Source organism: Ornithorhynchus anatinus, chromosome X1, assembly GCF_004115215.2.
Source record: "Ornithorhynchus anatinus isolate Pmale09 chromosome X1, mOrnAna1.pri.v4, whole genome shotgun sequence".
In the NCBI taxonomy this organism is placed as follows: domain Eukaryota; kingdom Metazoa; phylum Chordata; class Mammalia; order Monotremata; family Ornithorhynchidae; genus Ornithorhynchus; species Ornithorhynchus anatinus.
In genome coordinates, this window is record NC_041749.1 from 115624082 (window position 1) to 115642536 (window position 18455).

At 52.9% G+C, this 18455-nt stretch overlaps 1 protein-coding gene across 2 annotated transcripts; it reads right to left on the reverse strand.

Annotated features, from left to right (window-relative positions):
* Nucleotides 1–1049: 1049 nt before the first annotated feature.
* Nucleotides 1050–16780, reverse strand: LOC100681791 (occludin-like). Of its 2 annotated transcripts, XM_039910378.1 has the most exons (9): nt 16665–16780; nt 16130–16192; nt 10142–10993; nt 8423–8581; nt 4619–4752; nt 4053–4241; nt 2999–3170; nt 2382–2423; nt 1050–1971 (listed from the first exon to the last, which is right to left on the reverse strand). In XM_039910378.1, the coding sequence occupies exons 3-9, from the start codon at nt 10961–10963 to the stop codon at nt 1870–1872; spliced, it is 1620 nt and encodes a 539-aa protein (XP_039766312.1). In that variant the 5' UTR covers nt 10964–10993; nt 16130–16192; nt 16665–16780; the 3' UTR covers nt 1050–1869. The 2 variants fall into 2 exon arrangements, with proteins under 2 accessions (XP_039766312.1, XP_028907896.1); XM_029052063.1 differs by lacking the exon at nt 16665–16780 and having other exon boundaries at nt 16130–16384.
* Between the last annotated feature and the right edge of the window lie 1675 nt (nt 16781–18455).

Genomic DNA, 18455 nt, shown 5'->3' on the forward strand with positions numbered 1-18455 from the left:
GGCATCAGGAGACACCCGGGCCAGCCTCTCTTCTGGATTTGGTGAACTGAACTCTGCCGGACAGTCTGGGCCAGCCAAACGGAGGGCAGGCTACAAATGTCTTACTTTATCCTCATGCTGAGCTAATGAACTTCAACTTGAACTCTCAGGACAAAATCCACTTCTAAACCCACCCCGTCCTTTCACCTTTGCCCTCCCCTCCCTTTTCCCTGCCTCCCCCTCTCCCCTTATCCCTCCTCCATCCTGTCCACTGCTCCCCCTTCTTCCCGTCCCCTCCTGCCACCATGTGTTTGGACTTTGCCTGAAACTAATACATCTTATCGCTCAGGACCCCCTGACTGGGGCTATGTGCACGAGACGCCCAGATGCTCTCCAGATGTGCAGTAGAGTGGGTGGGTGAGGACAACCACAGCCCCATCAGACCCCCCAAGCGCTATTCAGGCCCTAGCCCTGTGAACCAGTGCAGGGTTACTGAGAAGAGGCTCACCTGTTTCGGAAAGGGGACGAGGATAGAGATGGGGGAGGGGGATGAGACCAGACCAAGACAGAAGCCCGTTCAATATCCCTAATTTCTTCCAAACCCCTGAGCATTTACTACTTTAAAAGCTCCGTGTGCCCCACCTCCACTCCTCCCCCAGGTCTCTACCTGGTCCCTAAATAGGATACTGCATGTCCATGGGGGCATCCTGTTGCCATGGAGAAAGAACCCTGGGCTGGATGGGTGTGGGGTGGTCTGATCCAGGAATGGCACTGTCCGTGGGCTGATGGCCTAAAATGACAAGAGTGACAGGCCCTGAAGAGCTGGGGGAAACACTGGACCTCACATGCTAACTCCCTACCCCTGACCTCCTCCCCCCATTCAACACCTTCCTCTCAGAGCACCAGGATGCCTCTCAACAGTCAGAAAAGAGAAAAGCAACTTCTATGAGGCCTGTCGTCTGATTGCTTCCTTGCCCACTGCCTAGCTCCTCTTAGGCCTCGCTGCTTGATTTCCCTGCCATCTGCAGGTCTCCACTCAAGTCTTGAGTCAGAAGCCTCAAAGTCCAGAGGAGGGAGAAACCCCATCTCAGATGGAAGTGTTTATTTTTTCACATTTGTTTACAGATTTTCTCATCCCAAGGGTGGGGACTGGGCAGCTCCACAAACAGCTGGTTTGGGTGGTTCCCACTTCCCAGGGCCCCTCCCTGCCATGGCCGTGGAGGGGTGGGGAGGGAGGCAGAGGGGGAGCTGGAGGCCTGACAGAGAGGGAGAGGCCCTTTCTTTTTCTCCCCTCTCTTCTCTATCCCCAGCCCAAGGTTCTCCTCTTTCAGCTGTCTCTCTCACCCCTGGCCCTGGATGTGGGGTGGGAAGAGGAGCCTTCAAGGGGTTCAGTGAGGCCAAGGGATCCATCCTGGGGGGGAGGGAGAAATGGGGGACAGGACATAAGATCCTGGAAACGGGATCCCCAGCCACACTCAAGAGGAGAAGCAGTGAAATCTGCTGCTCCCTGTCCCAGAGAAAGAGCAGACCAAGGTGGGGCTCACAGCAATTAGCACCCTGGGACGATGGGTACATTCCCAGGGGTGCCTGCTCTCTGGGTGACCTGCCTAAAGTCTGGGACCCCTCTTTATGAGCTCCTTCTGAAAGAAGGGTACCCCTGGGACAAATCCCTTTCCCTTTGGCCTCCTTCCACACAGCTGTTGGGAGCCTAGTCTCTGGGAAGTGGAGGGTGGTGGGCAAGGGCAGATAATGGCCCAGAGAATGTTGGGAAGGTCCATCTGGATCCATGGGCAGGGCATCTTAGGATCTGAGTTCCAGACCCCCACCCTGCTCCCATTAGGGAACGGAAAACTTTGGGTGGTCTGGCAGTGGAGGGGGTGGGGGTTGCCTCTAACCACGGTGTTTGTCGTAGTCTCTGACCATGTGCTTGATATGGAAGAGCTTGCTGCGTAGGTTCTTGCTCTCCAGCTTCTTGGTCTGGTAATCAGGCATCTGGGAGGCAAAAGGGGAGCAGGGTGAGTCTGGTCTCGACGGCAGTTGCTATGGGGCCCAGCTTTGTCTCCCCAACCTCCCCCATGGATCCACCCCCATCTTGGCACACACAAGGTCCCCCCAGCCAATGATGGTGGGTGGCAAAGTGCCTCCAACAGCCTTGCCGACAGGGAGCCAGTGGGCCCCTTCCTGGGCCTCTGTCTTTGCCCCTGCGCCAGGTAAGGGTGGCAGTGATGGTGGGGGGTGGTGCTAAGGGGCAGACAGGACTGGGGGGTGGGAAATGCCACCAGGCAGATGGGATCTCAGGCTCAGGATACCCTCCCAGATGCAATCCAAAGGGGTGTGGGCCAAGGGAGGAGCCAAAACCCCCTAGGAGGAGAGAAATCCCAGAGCCACAGCCAGGGGCTTACCTGCTTCAGGTCCTTCAGGCGGTTGTATTCCTCTGCGGTGGCCTGTGGGGGAGATGGGTCAGGAAGATGGACTTCTCCAGCCCCTCCTTGGCCCATCTCCTGGATGCTGCTGCCAAGGCAGAGAGGTGGGAGGTGGGGTGGGGTGGGGAGAGCCCGGTCAGGGAGCAACAAAGAGAGCCTTTGAGGCCTTGGTGAGGCCTGGCCATTGTATGGGGAAACCAGTTCTCCGGGGCCAGCTGGGCCGGGAGCTTCCGGGTGAGCAGGGTCAGGCAGGCAGAGGACTCAATGAGGGCGAGAAGGGGCAGGCAGGGCTGGGGTTCCCCAGGGATCAAGGCAGCATCTATTTGTTGGAAAACCTTCTGAAGTCTGGAGGGGCTTCTAGCTGGAATTCTATCTTTTAGGGCCCTGTTCCCCAGCCTCCGGTCCGAGCATGTGGGCTTTTCTCTGATGTGCCTGCTCTTGAGTCCCGGCCTCACTGCCCACCCACTACCTCCCTCCCTCCCTCCCCTCCACCCCATGGTCCAGTAAAGGCTGAACACCATGGTGCCTCCCTCGCTCTCTGTGCTCAGGCCCCTGGGCTCCCAGTGGTGGAGGTGCTGTCCACTGGGCCCCCCCACCTGGTACTCGGGCCCATCCTCGGGGAGGTCGTCCAGCTGCCGGCTCAGTTGGCTGATTTGGTCGTTGATGTCATCCATGGCGGCGCAGAGCTTCTTGTAGCGCTTCAGGTCCATGTCAAACTCTGTTTTGTATGTCTGCCGGGCTTCATCCGAGGTGATGGGTGGGTAGAGGCTGTGTAGATATGTGTGTGTGTGTGAGTTGGGTGAGGTCAGTTAGCCTGGCCATCCCCAGTCTGGGCTGAATCCTGGATTAGATGGTGGGGAAGGGGCAGAGAGAGAAGACTAGGTCCCTGTCCTCGAGAGACAGGTCTCTCTCTCCCTCTCTCTCTGTCTCTCTCTCTCTCACACACACACACACACACACACACGGCATTCTGCTTAGGGACAGGAGGAGGAATCAGGCACAGTCCCTATCCTCAAAGGGCTGACAGTCTGATGGGGGAGACAGGGGCCACCTCCTACCACTCCCAACACACACACACACTCTCTCTCTCTCTCTCCTCTAAGGGCTTTGGGGAAAGATAAAGGGAGAAGATTCTATCTCTATTTCAGGGGCTGACAGCCAGACAGGACAGGACAAGTGCAAACCCAGACAGAAAACTCAAAGGGCAGAGACATTAAATATCAAAGATATTCCTCTCTGAGCAACAGAAAGGTAGACAAGACATTTGTCCCCAAGACTTACACACTAAAGCCTTCTTCAGTATTATTGGAAGGTGTGGGGTTAATCTGGGTAGCCTTGCTGGAGGAGATATGCTTTCAGGTAGGGTTTTGAAGATGAGGACATGGTTTAGTGCCCGAGGAAGGTGGGTTGGGAGAGAGGGGAGGATTGGGGGGAGACAGCAGGGAGCGATGGGAAGTCGACTCTCTGTTGGAACAGCGTTGCAGAGGGGCCCAGCTGCGAGCCAGCCTGGGCAAACCCTTTCTCACCTTCCTGCCTTCTGCTGCTTCTTCCAATTTGTGACCCGGTGCCAGTCTGGGAGACTTAAGTTAGTCCCCGATGAGGGAGAGGGGCTCCCTCTCCTGCTGCACCGTCTTGCTGTCCTTCCCTCACCTGACCCACTCGTTCTGGTCCCTCTCGTCATTGGACTCCACAGCGGTGGTGAAATCCGTCTCACACTGTGACTCGTCCAGCTCCGGGTGGCGCCGGTGTCGGTGCTGGCCCCGCCTGGTAGGGGGGTGGCTTGCAGCTGTCTTCCCTTCTTCTAAGGAGCTGACCCCAGTCTTTGCAGGGGGTGGGACGCTGGAAAAGCAAAGGGATCCAGGAGCAGCCATTACTGGAGAGCAGATTGGTAAGGGCAGGGGCCAACTTTAGTCCTGGTGCCCTGAAAGGATGAGAGCACCAAGTATCTGTGGGGTTCCCCCAAGGTTCTGCGCCCATCGACAGAGGTCTGGGCAAGTCACCCCAGACTTCCTGGGGAACACTGGAATGGTCCTGGAATTCAGGGTGCTGTTCTGTGGGCCTGGAGGGGCCTGAGCCAAACCCAAACCGAAGCCCTGAGGGGCTCTGCTGCTGCTGCTGATCCTGATCCAGGCTCAGGGTTATCCAGAATGCATCAGCAGGTGGGTCCTCTGCTTACCGTCTCTCTGGGATGCCACCAGACCCCACTTCCAACCCACCTGGTGATATGGTCTTCGCAGGCTTTCTCCGGAGGGGCACTGTAAGGGCTGGTCAGGGGGCTGGTGGGCTTCTCTGAATACGCCAGCGTGGCCACGTCCTCCTGGGTGTTAGTGCCACCTGCCGTGGCCTTCACCTGGGGAGCAACCATGTCCCCCAGTGAGGTTCCCCCAGCCCAGAATGGGCACAGAGGGTGGCACGGGGCCAACCGCTTGATGGGTGGAAGGAGTGACCAGCTTCCTGGAGTAGAGTGGCAAGGACAGTCCCCTAGGGTGCTTGATCTCCCCAGGCAGCGTAGGGGGCATTAGTGGGCACCCGTGCCAGGATGGAGAGGGTCCCTAGGAACTGAGGGCAGGGAGCCAGGGGTGCACCAGCATTTGAGATGGCAGAGGCTCAGGAGCAGGAGGGAAGCCCGACAAACCAAGGGTGGGGCCTATCCTTAGCCGGAACTTTCCCAGAACAAAAAGCACAAAGCCACCGCGTTCCCTGTTGTTTCAACAGACCAAAGCAGGAGGCCTTTATCAGGGGCCTACAAACAAACATCTCTGCCCCCCTTCCTGCCCCGCCCAGTCCCCCCCCCCCCCCAATTCCAGGCCAAAGCAGGACAATAACACTATCAAATCCTGGCCGACAGGCCCCTGGCCGAGACCTGGCTCCAGGTCACAGACAGAACCAGTTTAGCCTTATTCCACCTTTCCGCTTCCCACCCACCTCCTGGACACTGGGCGGTGGGCCCACCAGACAGGGTAGTGGGGGCTGAAGAGAGCACCCAGTAGTGGGAGGGTGAGCGAGCCAAGCCAGTCAGTAAGGTGCCCTCTCCACCCTTCCTCATTGTAACTGTTGACTCCCCAATGCCCAAGTTGCATATTACTTTGCATATCATTTGCACCTTTCCTTTGACCTGGCCCCAGATTCACTTGCCCTGAAACACACCCCACAGGCTATGGGGACAGGTCAGTCAGGCAGTCAGTCAATCGTATTTATTGAGCGCTTACTGTGTGCAGAGCATTGTACTAAGCTCTTGGGATAATATGATACAACAGTAAACAGACACATTCCCTGCCCAGAATGAGTTTACAATCTAGAGGGGGTTTACAGTCTAGAGGGGTCAGGTTAAGCTAGTTCAGCCCGGAAAAACCTTCAGAGGGCAGGGTTTGTGTCTACCAACTCAATTGTATTGAACTCTCTCAAGCGCTCAGCACAATGCTCTGCACACAGTAAGCACTCAATAAATGCCATTGATTAAGTTGGACTCTCAGCATCAGTCGTCCTGCCTGAGATCAATCAATCAGTGGTATTTATTGAGGGTTTACTTCATTCATTCAATCGTGAGAAGCAGTGTGGCTTAGTGGAAAGAGCACGGGCTTGGGAGTCAGAGGTCGTGGGTTCTAATCCCGGCTCCATCACTTATCACCTGTATGACTTTGGACAAGTCACTTAACTTCTCTGTGTCTCAGTTACCCCATCTGTAAAATGGGGATTAAGATTGTAAGCCCTATGTGGGACATCTTGATTACCTTGTACCTACCCCAGCGCTTAGAATAGTGTTTGGCACATAGTAAGCGCTTACAAATAGCATCATCATCATTATTATTATTTATTGAGCACTTACTTTGTGCACAGCACTGTGCTAAGCACTTGGAAAGTACAATTCAGCAAGAGATAGAGACAATCCCTAACAAACAATGGGCTCCCATGCATTCATTCAATAGTATTTATTGAGAGCTTACTATGTGCAGAGTACTGTACTAAGCACTTGGAAAGTACAATTCGGCAACAGATAGAGACAATCCCTACCAAACAATGGGCTCCCAGTCTAGAAGGGGGAGACAGACAACAAAACAAAACAAGTAGACAGGCATCAATAGCAACAAAATAGAGTCACAGAATTGTAGATATATACACATCATTAATAAAATAAATAGAATAATAAATATGTACAAATACGCACAAGTACCGTGGGGCAGGGAAGGGAGTAGAGCAGAGGGAGGGAGTAGGGGTGGTGGGAGGGGAGGAGGAGGAGAGGAAAAGGGGGGCTCAGTCTGGGAAGGCCTCCTGGAAGAGGTGAGCCCTCAGTAGGGCTTTGAAGGGGGGGAAGAGAGCTAGTTTGATGGATGTGAGGAGGGAGGGCATTCCAGGCCAGAGGTAGGAAGTGGGCCAGGGGTTGATGGAGGGACAGGCGAGAATGAGGCATAGTGAGGAGGTTAGCGGTAGAGGAGTGGAATGTGTGGGCTGGGATGGAGAGGGAGAGAAGGGAGGTTAGGTAGGAGAGGGCAAGGGGATGGAGAGCCTTGAAGCCAATAGTGAGGCAAGAACTGTGTTGAGCGCTTGGGAGAGTACAGGACAATGGAGTTGGTAGACAACATTCATTCATTCATTCAATAATATTTACTGAGCGCTTACTATGTGCAGAGCACTCTACTAAGCTCTTGGAATTTACAATTCGGCAACAGATAGACAATCCCTGCCCAATGACAGGCTCATAGTCTAAACGGGGGAGACAGCAAAGCAAAACAGAACAAAACAAGACAACATCATCAAGATAAATAGAATTAAGGAGATATACACCTCATTAACAAAATAAATAGGGTAATAAATAATATATACAAATGAGCACAGTGCTGAGGGGAGGGGAAAGGGGAAGAGCAGAGGGTGGGAGGGGGAGCAGAGGGAAAGGGGGCGCTCAGTCTGGGAAGGCCTTCTGGAGAACGTGAGCTCTCAGTAGGGCTTTGAAGAGGGGAAGAGAGTTAGTTTGGCGAGGAGCTGAAAATCTAGAGGGGAAGACAGACATTAAAATAAATGACAGGTAGGAGAGAGGATAGGGGCATGGAGAGATTTCAGGGCTGGGCTGTTGGAAGGAGGTGGGGGAGGGAAAGCTTCAAAGTCTGCTTCATGGAGGAGGAGGAAGAGGCCAGGTAAGGGTCATTGAGAGCCAGGCCCCTCCATCCTAGAGGTAGAGGTTTTCAGAGCAGAAACCCTTGCATCCATTTAGGGCCCCAGCCTCTCCCTCTCCCCACACCCCTCATCCTCTTCCTTCCCTCTGTCTTATAAATTATGTATTATAAATGATTTATTTATGTTACTGTCTGTCTCCCTCTCTAGACTGTAAGCTCATTGTGGGTGGGGAACATGTTTATCAACTCTGTTGTATTGTGCTCTCCCAAGCATTTAATAGAGTGCTCTGCACACAGTAAGCATTCAATAAAAACCACTGATGATGTCTTCCCAACACACCCTACCGATTCCTTCTCACAGATCCCTGCCTCCTCCCCAGTTCTGCTCTCTCTGCCTACCCGATCAGGTCATCGGGAGCTAGCTCAGCAGATAGTTTGACCAGCCGCTCCCTAATGACCTTGTCCCGGACTTAGAACACCCAGGTGGGTTGCCCGCCCAGTGCAATCTTAGCCATAAAGAGGGCATTGGACGTCCTTGCCCGTGACAGAGGACTGAGAGAAAGGGCTAACTTCTGCCCTCTGAGTCAGGGTTGGAAGGGGTGAGGGACTTGCCTAGGTTGGGCTCGAGGAAGGAGGCATAAGACAGTAGGGAAGCACCTCCTGGGGGTAGGGAGAGAGCAGGTGGGCTGGTTAGAGCCAGGGCTGCCCCTGGCCCTACCGTGTCACCCTGAGAAAAGTGACTTGAAAACTCTGAATGGTGACCACAGTTGGGTTAATCATTGACCAGACTGAAACTCAGCCTATCTTGAATAAACAGTTTGGGGGAGGATGGTAGAGCTCCCTTAGGGAGAAGCTGGGGTCTGACCCAAAGACCCCTGCTTTGCCCCTGCCAAGTGAGGGGTGCCTACTTACCCAGTCATCTACATTGGGGCCGTCAGGAGAAGCCAGGGGCTTGTCCCAGTAAATGTTGTCTTTGCCATACCTCCAGATCTTGTATCGGGTTTTGTGGGCAAAGAAACAGATGACACAGAGGAGGGTGACAATGAGAAAGCCACAGACGATGGCCACGGCCTGGGGAGGAAGGCAAGATGACAGTAATGATGATGATGATGATGATGATAATTTAATAACAACTGTGGTATTTGGTATGGCCTTACTACACCAAGTGCCAGGAGAGGTGCAATCCAATCAGATCAGACACAGTCCCTGTCCTACACGGGGTTCACAGTCTAAGGTAGGAGAGAGAGCAGTTCTCTTATCCCCATTATACAGATGAGGAAACTGAGGCCCAGAAAAGTGAGGTGCCTTGCTCAAGGTCATACAGCAGGCAAGAGACAGAGCTGCAATGAGAACCTGGGTCTCCTGATTCCCAGGTCCAGCTTCTTTCCATTAGGCCCGGCAGCTTCAGCCACCAAGTCACCCCCTCCCCCACTCCACTTCCTGTGTCATGGGGACTTCCTGGGGGAGGTGGGTGGGGGTGGGAGACCAGAGCTGGGCGCAGCAGGGAGGGAGTCCAAGCTACTCAGCTCCCAGACCCAACCTCAAGCATCCTTCCAATCCCTCACAGGGAAGGGGGAGGGGCCACTCAGCAGTGTCTGTCAGTGGGGAAACTGAGTTAGTGACTGAGCCAGCCTCAGTCTTCCTTGGCTAAGGGGTGGAAGGGGGGAACCCAGGAGCTCAAGCCACCCAGTAATGATCATATCTGGGTGCCTGTTACATAAGGGGGAGATCTTTTTCTTTGATCTCCACCAGAGATAACTGGAGCGTACTTAGCTAAAGCCCAAGACATTATAGTGCGCAACAGCCAGGCTGTTCCGAGAAAAGAATAACATAGTAATAATAACTTGTACTTTATCGATGTTAACATCTCAGAATTACTCCCACACTTTGCTTTCCAGCCTTTTGTTTCGCCTTGTTTTCTAACAGTCCCCCACACCTACCCTGCATCCCCCAAGCCACTGCTCCCTCCCCCTGGGTGAGGTTGGATTCTTCTTCCCATCCTTCAGAGGGAAAAACTGAGGCCTCAAGGGGCTAATCAGCATGCCCTTTCCATGGCAGAGCTGGCCTCCAGGCCGGGCACAGGAAGTGCAGTGTGGCCTAGTAGAAAGAGCCTGGGCTTGGGAGCCAGAGGACCTGGGTTCTAATAATGTTGGTATTTGTTAAGCGCTTACTATGTGCCGAGCACTGTTCTAAGCGCCGGGGTAGACACAGGGGAATCAGGTTGTCCCACGTGGGGCTCACAGTCTTCATCCCCATTTTACAGATGAGGGAACTGAGGCACCGAGAAGTTAAGTGACTTGCCCAAAGTCACACAGCTGGCAAGTGGCAGAGCCGGGGTTCGAACCCATGACCTCTGACTCCAAAGCCCGTGCTCTTTCCAGTGAGCCACGCTGCTTCTCTTAACCCAGCTCCTAAACCCAGCTCCGCCACATGTCTGCTTTGGGCAAGTCACTTAACTTCTCAGTGTCTCAGTTCCCTCATCTCCTACTTGGACCATGGGTCCCATGTGGGACCTGATTATCTTGTATCTACCCCAGCACTTAGTACAGTGCTTGACACAGAGTAAGCACTTGACAAATATTATTATTAGTAGTAGTAGTATCTGCCAGGAGATGAGGGTTCCAGTCTTACCTCCTGGGGATCCACCATGCAGTAGTGATAGAGGTAGCGGTTCATGATCCCACCCCCAATCGGGGACGAGTACACCTGGGCACACAGCATCATGATCTGGTTGTAATAGAAGCTCCCGGAGCCGGCAGTCATGGAGGCACGGGGGTTGACCCCGAAGATGTAGACGATGGAGGCGATCAGCACGAAGAAGGCCAGGATGGCGCTGACCACCAGCACCAGCAGGTAGAAGTGGCGGGAGCGGGTGCTGCGTGACTTGGACAAGCCCGCCACGAAGAGCCCCAGCGAGATCAGGAAGCAAAGCACAGCCATGGAGATCATGAAGCCATTGGCCGCCCTCGGGTTGGTCCCGCCATAGTAGCTGCCCGGGTAATAACCCGAGCTGCCGTAATAGCCACCCATCCCACTACCGTAGCCCAACAGGCCTCCGTAGTTGTAGTCCCACGCCAGGGTCGAGGCCACGCAGGCAAAGATGGTCACACACAGCAGGATCACCAGCCCCTGAAGGATCCGGACCAAACCAGGAGGGGAGGTCCACCTGAAGAAGTACTGGGGCACATCCTCCTGGTAGAAGGAGCCAGGTGGGGCTGAAGCCGTGTAGGCATATCGAGACCCTGGAGGGCCACAGATCACTGATGGCCGCCTATCGTACGCCTCTGGGGGCAGGGGAGACCCCAGGCTGTGGCTCACCGAGGGCCACTTCTCGTACACCTCCGGGGGGTACACGGTTCCTGGGGCATAGCTCACTGAAGGCCGCTTCTCGTACACCTCTGGGCGGTACACGGTTTCCGGGCCATAGCTCACCGATGGCCGCTTCTCGTACATCTTGGGGGTCTGGCTGGGACTGGAACCTACCTGTAAGTGGTAGAAAGACCTTTCATCAGCACGCCAACCCCAGCCTCTGCCCTGGCTTCTATTCCCCTCTTCCAGGCCTCTTCCTCCCCATCTCTCCTCTGCCCAGCCCCCAACTCAATAACTCCTGATTCTAAAGAGCCAGGCTGTGTTCTCCAGCCCAAGGCTAGACAGTATTCCTTAGCCTGCTGCCGGTCCCCAACCTCTTCCTTCACTCCTGTCCAAAGACTCCCACTTCTTCTCCACTCAGCGAGAGAGACAAAAACCCCCATCGAACCTCAGTTCTCTGGCCAGCCTCATCCGTCCAGCTGGGGCTTGGTGTATGAATCCCTTCAGTTAGGTCTCTCTCAGATTCCCTCACACCTTCAAAGAGCTCCCTCCCACAGCACAAAGTCTTCTCTGGTCAAAAGCCACACCCACCACGCCTTTGACGAGCTCAGCTTCCCCGTCCCCACCCTCCCAAAGGTGACCCAGACTTTAGGCCCCCAGCGGGGAACTCCTAGCTCCCTGTGATGCCCGGCCATCAGAGCGGGCTCAGGCGGACTCTCTCTCAGCTCCTCCTGGAGACCCTGACAGGGTCCTCTGCTCTCTCCCTCCCTTGCTCCCTCTACTGGTTCCAATTTCCTCTTCATCAGCTCAGGATGTGAGGTGCAGAGGGGTAAGAGGGGAAAGAGGGAAAAGAGGGGAAGGAGGAGAAAGAGAGGAAGAAGGGGAAGGAGGGGCAAGGATGGGAAGGACGGGCAAGGAGGGGTAAGGAAGGCAAACTCCCTCTTCATATTCGACAGATTCCTTCCTTCCTTCCTTCCTTCCTTCATTCATTCATATTTATTAAACGCTTAGTGGGTGCACAGCACTGTACTAAGCGCTTGGGAAAGTACAATACAACAATAAACAGTGACATTTCATGCCCACAATGAGCTCACAGTCTAGAGGGGGGGAGACAGACATCAGTGCAAGTAAATTAAATTACAGATATACACAAAAGGGCTGTGGGGCTAGTGCGGGGTGGGGAGAGCAAAAGGAACAAGTCAGAAGCAGAAGGGAGTGGGAGATGAGGAAAAATGGGGCTTAGTCTGGAAAGACCTCTTTGCGGAGATGTGCCTTCAATAAGGCTTTGAAGAGGGGGAGAGTCATTGTTGGATTTGAGGAGGGAATGCGTCCCAGGTCAGAGGCAGGACGTGTTCCAGGAGGCGAAACAGGCGAGATCGGGTCACAGTGAGAAGGTTAGCACTAGAGGAGAGAAGTATGTGGGCTGGGTTGCAGAAGGAGAGAAGCTAGGTGAGATTTGAGGGTGCAAGGTGATGGAATGCTTTAAAGCCAATGGTGAGGAGTTTTTGTTTGATATAGAGGTGAGTGGGCAACCACTGGAAATTTTTGAGGAAGAGGGTGACATGTCATGAACGTTTTTGTAGAAAGATAATCCAGGCAGAAGAGTGAAGTATGGACTGGAGTGGGGAGAGACAGGAGGTTGGGAGGTCAGCAAGGAGGCTGATGCAGTAATCTAGGTGGGACAGGATGAGTGATTGTATTAATGTGGTAGCAGTTTGGATACAGAGGAAAGGGTGGATTTTAGCTATGTTGTGAAGGTGGGACCGACAGGATTTGGTGACGGATTGAATATGTGGGTTGAATGAAAGAGAGGAGTCAAGGATAATGCCTGTGAGACAGAAAGGATAGTGGTACCATCTACAGTTATGGGAAAGTCAGGGAGAGGACATGGTTTTGGTGGGAAGATAAGAAGCTCTGTTTTGGACAGATGATCACTCTCCCCACCTTCAAAGCCTTATTAAAATCACGGCTCCTCCAAGAAGTCTTTCCCAACTAAGCCCTTGTTTCCTCCTCCCACTCCCTTCTGCATCTCCTTTGCACTTGGATTTTCACCCTTTATTCAGCCCTCCACTTAGGTAACATATCCATAATTTATTTATATTTATGTCTGTTTCCCCTTCTAGACTGTAAGCTCACTGGGGGCAGGGAACGCTTCTACCAACTCCCTTGTATTATATTCTCCCAAGTGTTTACTACAGTGCTCTGTACACAGTAAGCACTCAATATATATGATTGATTGATTGGGACAGCTGCCACGTCCCTGCCCTTCCTAATAATCATGGTAGTATTTAAGTGCTTATTAGACGTGCTAAGCACTGTATTAAGTGCTGCGGTAGAAACCGTACAATCAAATCAGACCAGTCCTTCCACTGAAACCCACTTTTACCCTCCATCCAGGCTGGACTGGCTAAAAGAGAGGGCTGGGCCTCACTCTTAGCATTTAGGGAGAAGGGGCTAGTTGTTATTCTTTTTATCTGCAGGGCTAGGTTAGCCTCAGGAGAGGACAAAACAATCTTCCTTTATCTGATAAGATGATCCTCCTCAATCTCACAAGTTTCACTTCCCAACTCATTGTTGAGGAAGTTAAGGAAGCAAGGACCTGAACTTTATAGGTCATCTCATCCATGCCCCTGCCTCCAGGCAGACTACCACCTCTGAAAGTTTTATCCTTTTCTAACCCCTCTGTTTCAGTCACTCCCTCCTCCCTTTCCCGAGATTGCCTAGGGCCCAAGGGCCATTGGGAGACTTTATCTCCCCTCCGTTTGTAGACGGGGAGAGAGACCTTGAAGAGCCAGGGACAGGGAGAGAGCAGATTGACCCCATACAATCTGGGGTCAGAGCTGGGGATTAGGGGAGGGAGAGTTGGAGAGTTGAACTCAACTCACCCCCAAGACACAGATTCCCTGAGAACTCTCCCCACTTTAATAATTCCCTCTGTCTCTCCCCCAGGGGGAGTATGGACTCCTTTGGACCTCATTAACCTTCTCTGGGGCTTTGGGCTCAGGTTTACCTTGGTCCAGAGATAGAAAGACAGGGAGAAACAGAGAGAGGCACAGAGAAAACAAGGATAGGGAGAGAGAAAAGGAGAGAGAGAGAGCTGAGATAGATTTAGAGAGAGAGACAGCAGAAACCAAGACACACAGAGTTCGCAGACACACAGAAGAGATTGACAGACACACACACAGTGGAGAGAGCGATGAGACAGAGACAAAGACAGAGAACTCAGGGACAGAGAAAAGCACCCAGAGAGCACAGACAAAGACATATCAAACAGACTGGAGAGACAGAAACATGCAGAGTATGAAGAAACAGAGACACTCTCAGGGAGTGTAGATAAAGAGATGTATGCAGAGAGTGCAGAGACGGACATTCCTGACTTCAGACCTGTTTGCATATTCCACTGACACCTCAAACTTCACCTCATCTTCCCACCCAAACCCTGTCCTCCCTTCGACTTTCCCATCACTGTAGACAACACCGTCATCTTCCCTGTCTCAAACCGGTAATCCTGGCATTATCATTCCACCTGAACATTCAGTATGACAGCAAATCCTGTCAGGTCAACCTTCACATCACTATAATCCGCCCTTTCCTCTCCATCCAAACTGCTACCACGTTGACGTGGAGCCCGGATGAGAAGCCAGGTCCTTCTGACTCCTAGGCCTGGGCTCTATCCAGCAGCCTGTTGTGGGCAGGGATTGTCTCTCTTTGTTGCTGAATTGTACTTTCCTAGCGCTTAGTACAGTGCTCTGCACACAGTAAGTGCTCAATAAATACGATTGAATGAATGAGTGATCCAAGCACTTATCCTATCCCGCCTTGACTACTGAATCAGCCTCCTAGCTCACCTCCCTACTTCCTGTCTCTCCCTACTTCAGTCCTTACTTCACTCTACTGCCCAGAGGATTTTTCTAAAAAAAAGTTCAGTTCATATCTCCCTACTCCTCAAGAACCTCCAGTGGTTGCCCATCTGTCTTTGCATCCAACAGAAACTCCTCACCATCGGCTTTAAAGCACTCAATCGGCTCATCCCCTCTTACCTTACCTCACCTCACTGATCTACTACAGCCCAGCCCTCACGCTTGGCTCCTCTAACACCACCAGACTCACGGTACCTTGATCTCAACTATCTCATCACTGACCCCTTGCCCAAATCCTGCCTCTGACCTGGAATTCCCTCACCTTCCATAGAGGACAAACCACCACTCTCCCCACCTTAAAATCACATCTCCAAGAGGCCTTCTCCAGCTAAGCTCTCACTTCCCCTACCACATCACATCATGTATGTACTTGGGTCTGTTCCCGTTAAGCACTTGATATCCACTTTAAGCACTTGATATCAAAGCACTTACATACATAAGCCTAATTTATTTTCGCATCTGTCTCCTCCTTTAGACTGTAAACTTTTTGTGGACAGATTATATGTCTACCGACTCTTGTATTCTCCCAAGTGCTTAGTCCAGTGCTCTGCACACAGTAAGCCCTCAATAAATACCACTGATTTAATGGTAGAAACAGAGACACACACAGAGTGCAGAAGCAGAGAAGCACACAAGGAGGGCAGGGGTGAGAGAGACAGAGCAGAGAAGGTTATATACACAGAGTGTACAGGCAGCAACACGCACAGAGAGTGGAGAGACAGACACACAGATCCATAGAAGGTAGAGACAGGCAGATGCACAGAGAGGAGACAGCCACAAAGAGCACAGAGAGTAGAGAGACAGAGACAAATGGAGAGCTTGGGGTCAGAGTGCGGGGACAGAGACATATCCACACAAATTGGAGGAATAGAAACACGGAGAGAGTGAAGAGGTAGCGACCTACAGAGAGTGAAGAGACAGTGATGCGCACAGAGAGGGCACACACACACACACACACACAGTGCAGAGGCAGGGAGACGCTCACAGGGAGGGCAGAGACAGAAACACATTCAGAGAGAGGAGAGACCGCGACATACAGAGTATAGAGACAGGGACACTCAGTGAGGAAACAGAGTCACCCAGAGAGCGGAGAGACAGAGAACGGAGAGACCCAAGCACAGAGAGCAAAGAAACAGAGACATAGGGTGTAGTGACAGCCAGAGACGCAGAAAGCCAGACATCCAAAAAAAGCAGAGACAGACACTCACAGAGAGACAGAGACACGCCCAGAATGCAGAGCAGGCAGAGACATCTCTACCCCACCCCACACACCCAGGGGTCCCTCTTGGGCCAGGGCGGATTGGAGCAGTTTTTCTCCTCGGCTCCGGCCCGGATCCCGCGGGCGAAAGTCACTTGCCCCATCCCCGCCCCACCTCATCGATCAACCCACCTTCGCCCCTCCTCCCACCGGTTCCTCTTCTGGGAAACTTTGGGTCCTCGGCCGGGTCTTCCTCTGCCGGGGAAATCAATCGGGAGACGGAGGGGAAGGTCTGGCGCCAGGCAGGCAGGAGGCAGAGGGCAGGGGCAAGGGCAGGGGCCAGGGGCAGGGCCAGGAGGCTGGCACACACAGACACTCAGCCCACGGGGCTGGGGGCGCGCCTCTCACCCTCCCTCCAGTTCCCTCGAAACTGGGCGGTGGGGCGGGTTAATCATTAGCGGAGGGAGAAAAAAAAGAAAGAAAAGAAATCTCCCCTCCCGGGAACCCAGAAAGAGAGGCGGCCGGAGGGCGGAGGGCAAGGGCGGGACGGAAATCTCGGATCAGATCGAGGCCGGATTGGGAAGTGGGACGGATGGGATGCCGAACCCCCTCTTAACTCCTTCTCTGCTACCCGCGGGGCTGATCCCGAGGCCCCGGCTCCGCACGCTCCCTAAGGCCTGCGATGATCCCTGGAGATAATGATCGTATTTGTTAAGTATTTACTTACTCTGCGCTAAACGCTGGGGTGGATCATCCAATCTGACAGAGTCCCTGCCTCACTCGGCGCTGACGCTCGTAAAGAGACCCTTGGAGATAATGGGTCTCCCCAGGGCTCTGCACAAAGAAAGCATTCAGTAAATACCATTGACTGGGAAGCTTGTGACCCCCCCTCCTCCATCCCCTTTGCTCCCCACGGGTCCCCAGGTGTTGGGCTCAACCCATTTCCTGCTCTCAATCCATCCATTTACTTAGAGATTTGGGATCAGGAAGTGGATGACCCAGCCATTCCTGGACAGTAATCAATATCACCATTTATCACTGTACCTCGATCTGGTCTATTTTGCCGCTGACCCCTTGCCCATGCCCTGCCTCTGGCCTGGAACGACCTCCCTCCTCAAATCCAAGGATTGCTCTCCCCACCTTCAAAGCTTTATTGAAGGCACATCTCTTCCAAGAGGCTCCCACCTTCAAAGTTTTATTGAAGGCACATCTCCTCCAAGAGGCCGGCCCTAAGCACCCCCTTTCCCCTTCTCCCATTCCCTTCCGCATCTCCCTGACTTCACCCTGACTTGCATCCTTTATTAATTCCCCTCCCAGCCCCACAGCACTTATGCACATATCTCTAATTTATTTATATTAATGTCCCTCTCTCCCTCTAGACTGCAAGCTCATTGTGGGCAGGGAATGTGTCTGCTTATTGTTAGATTTTACTCTCCCAAGCACTTAGTACAGTGCTTTGCACACATCAAGTGCTCACTATATACAATTGAATGAATGAATGAATTTAAGCACTTACTATGTGCCAAGCACCATATTCAGCATTAGGGTAGATCACGATAATCTTGTCAGACACAGTCCCTGTCCCACATGGGGCTCCCAGTCTAAGAGGGAGGAAGAACAAACAAGTATTTCATCCCCATTTTACAGAGGAGGAAACCGAGGCCCAGCAAAGTGAAGTGACTTGCCTGAGGTCACACAGCAGACAAATGATGGAGTCAGGATTAGAACCCAGGTCCCCAGACTCCCAGGCCCAGGATCTTTCCACTAGGCCACACTGCTTCTCAGTGTGGGAGCTGAGGAGGGAAGTGGGCAGGAGATCTTGTCCCAGGAGGAGTTAATTAAGAAGAAAGTGAGAAGCAGCATGGCTCATGGAAAGAGCATGGGCTTGGGAGTCAGAGGTCATGGGTTCTAATCCCAGCTCTGCTGCTTGTCAGCTATGTGACTTTGGACAAGTCACTTAACTTCTCTGTGCCTCAGTTACCTCATCTGTAAAATGGAGATTGAGACTGTGAGCCCCACGTGGGACAACCTGATCACCTTGTATTCCCCCCCAGTACTTAGAACATGACCAAAACTGAGCTCCTCATCTTCCCTCCCAAGCCCGGTCCTCTCCCTGACTTTCCTATCACCGTGGATGGTACAACCATCCTTCCCATCTCTCAGGCCTGCAACCTAGGTGTCATCTTTGACTTGGCTCTCTCGTCCACCCCACACATCCAATCCGTTACCAAATCCTGTCGGTCTCACTTTTATAATATCACCAAGATCCGCCCTTTCCTCTCCACCCAAACGGCTACCTTACTGTTACAGGCTCTCGTAATATCCCAGCTAGATTACTGTGTCAGCCTTCTCTCTGATCTCCCTTCCTCCTCTCTCTCCCCTCTCCAGTCAATTCTTCACTCCACTGCCCGGCTCATCTTCCTGCAGAAACGCTGTCGGCGTGTCACTCCCCTTCTTAAAAACCTCCAGTGGTTGCCTACCAACCTCCGCACGAAACAAAAACTTCTCACTCTATGCT

Excerpts from the sequence above, each read along its gene's own strand:
- LOC100681791 (XM_039910378.1), bottom strand. The coding sequence starts at position 10,963 with ATGTACGAGAAGCGGCCATCGGTGAGCTATGGCCCGGAAACCGTGTAC. Across the intron at positions 4,753-8,422 it reads GCCCCAATGTAGATGACTGG|GTGAAGGCCACGGCAGGTGG; the intron begins GTAAGTAGGCAC and ends GTTGCTCCCCAG. Across the intron at positions 2,424-2,998 it reads AGGATGGGCCCGAGTACCAG|GCCACCGCAGAGGAATACAA; the intron begins GTGGGGGGGCCC and ends TCTCCCCCACAG.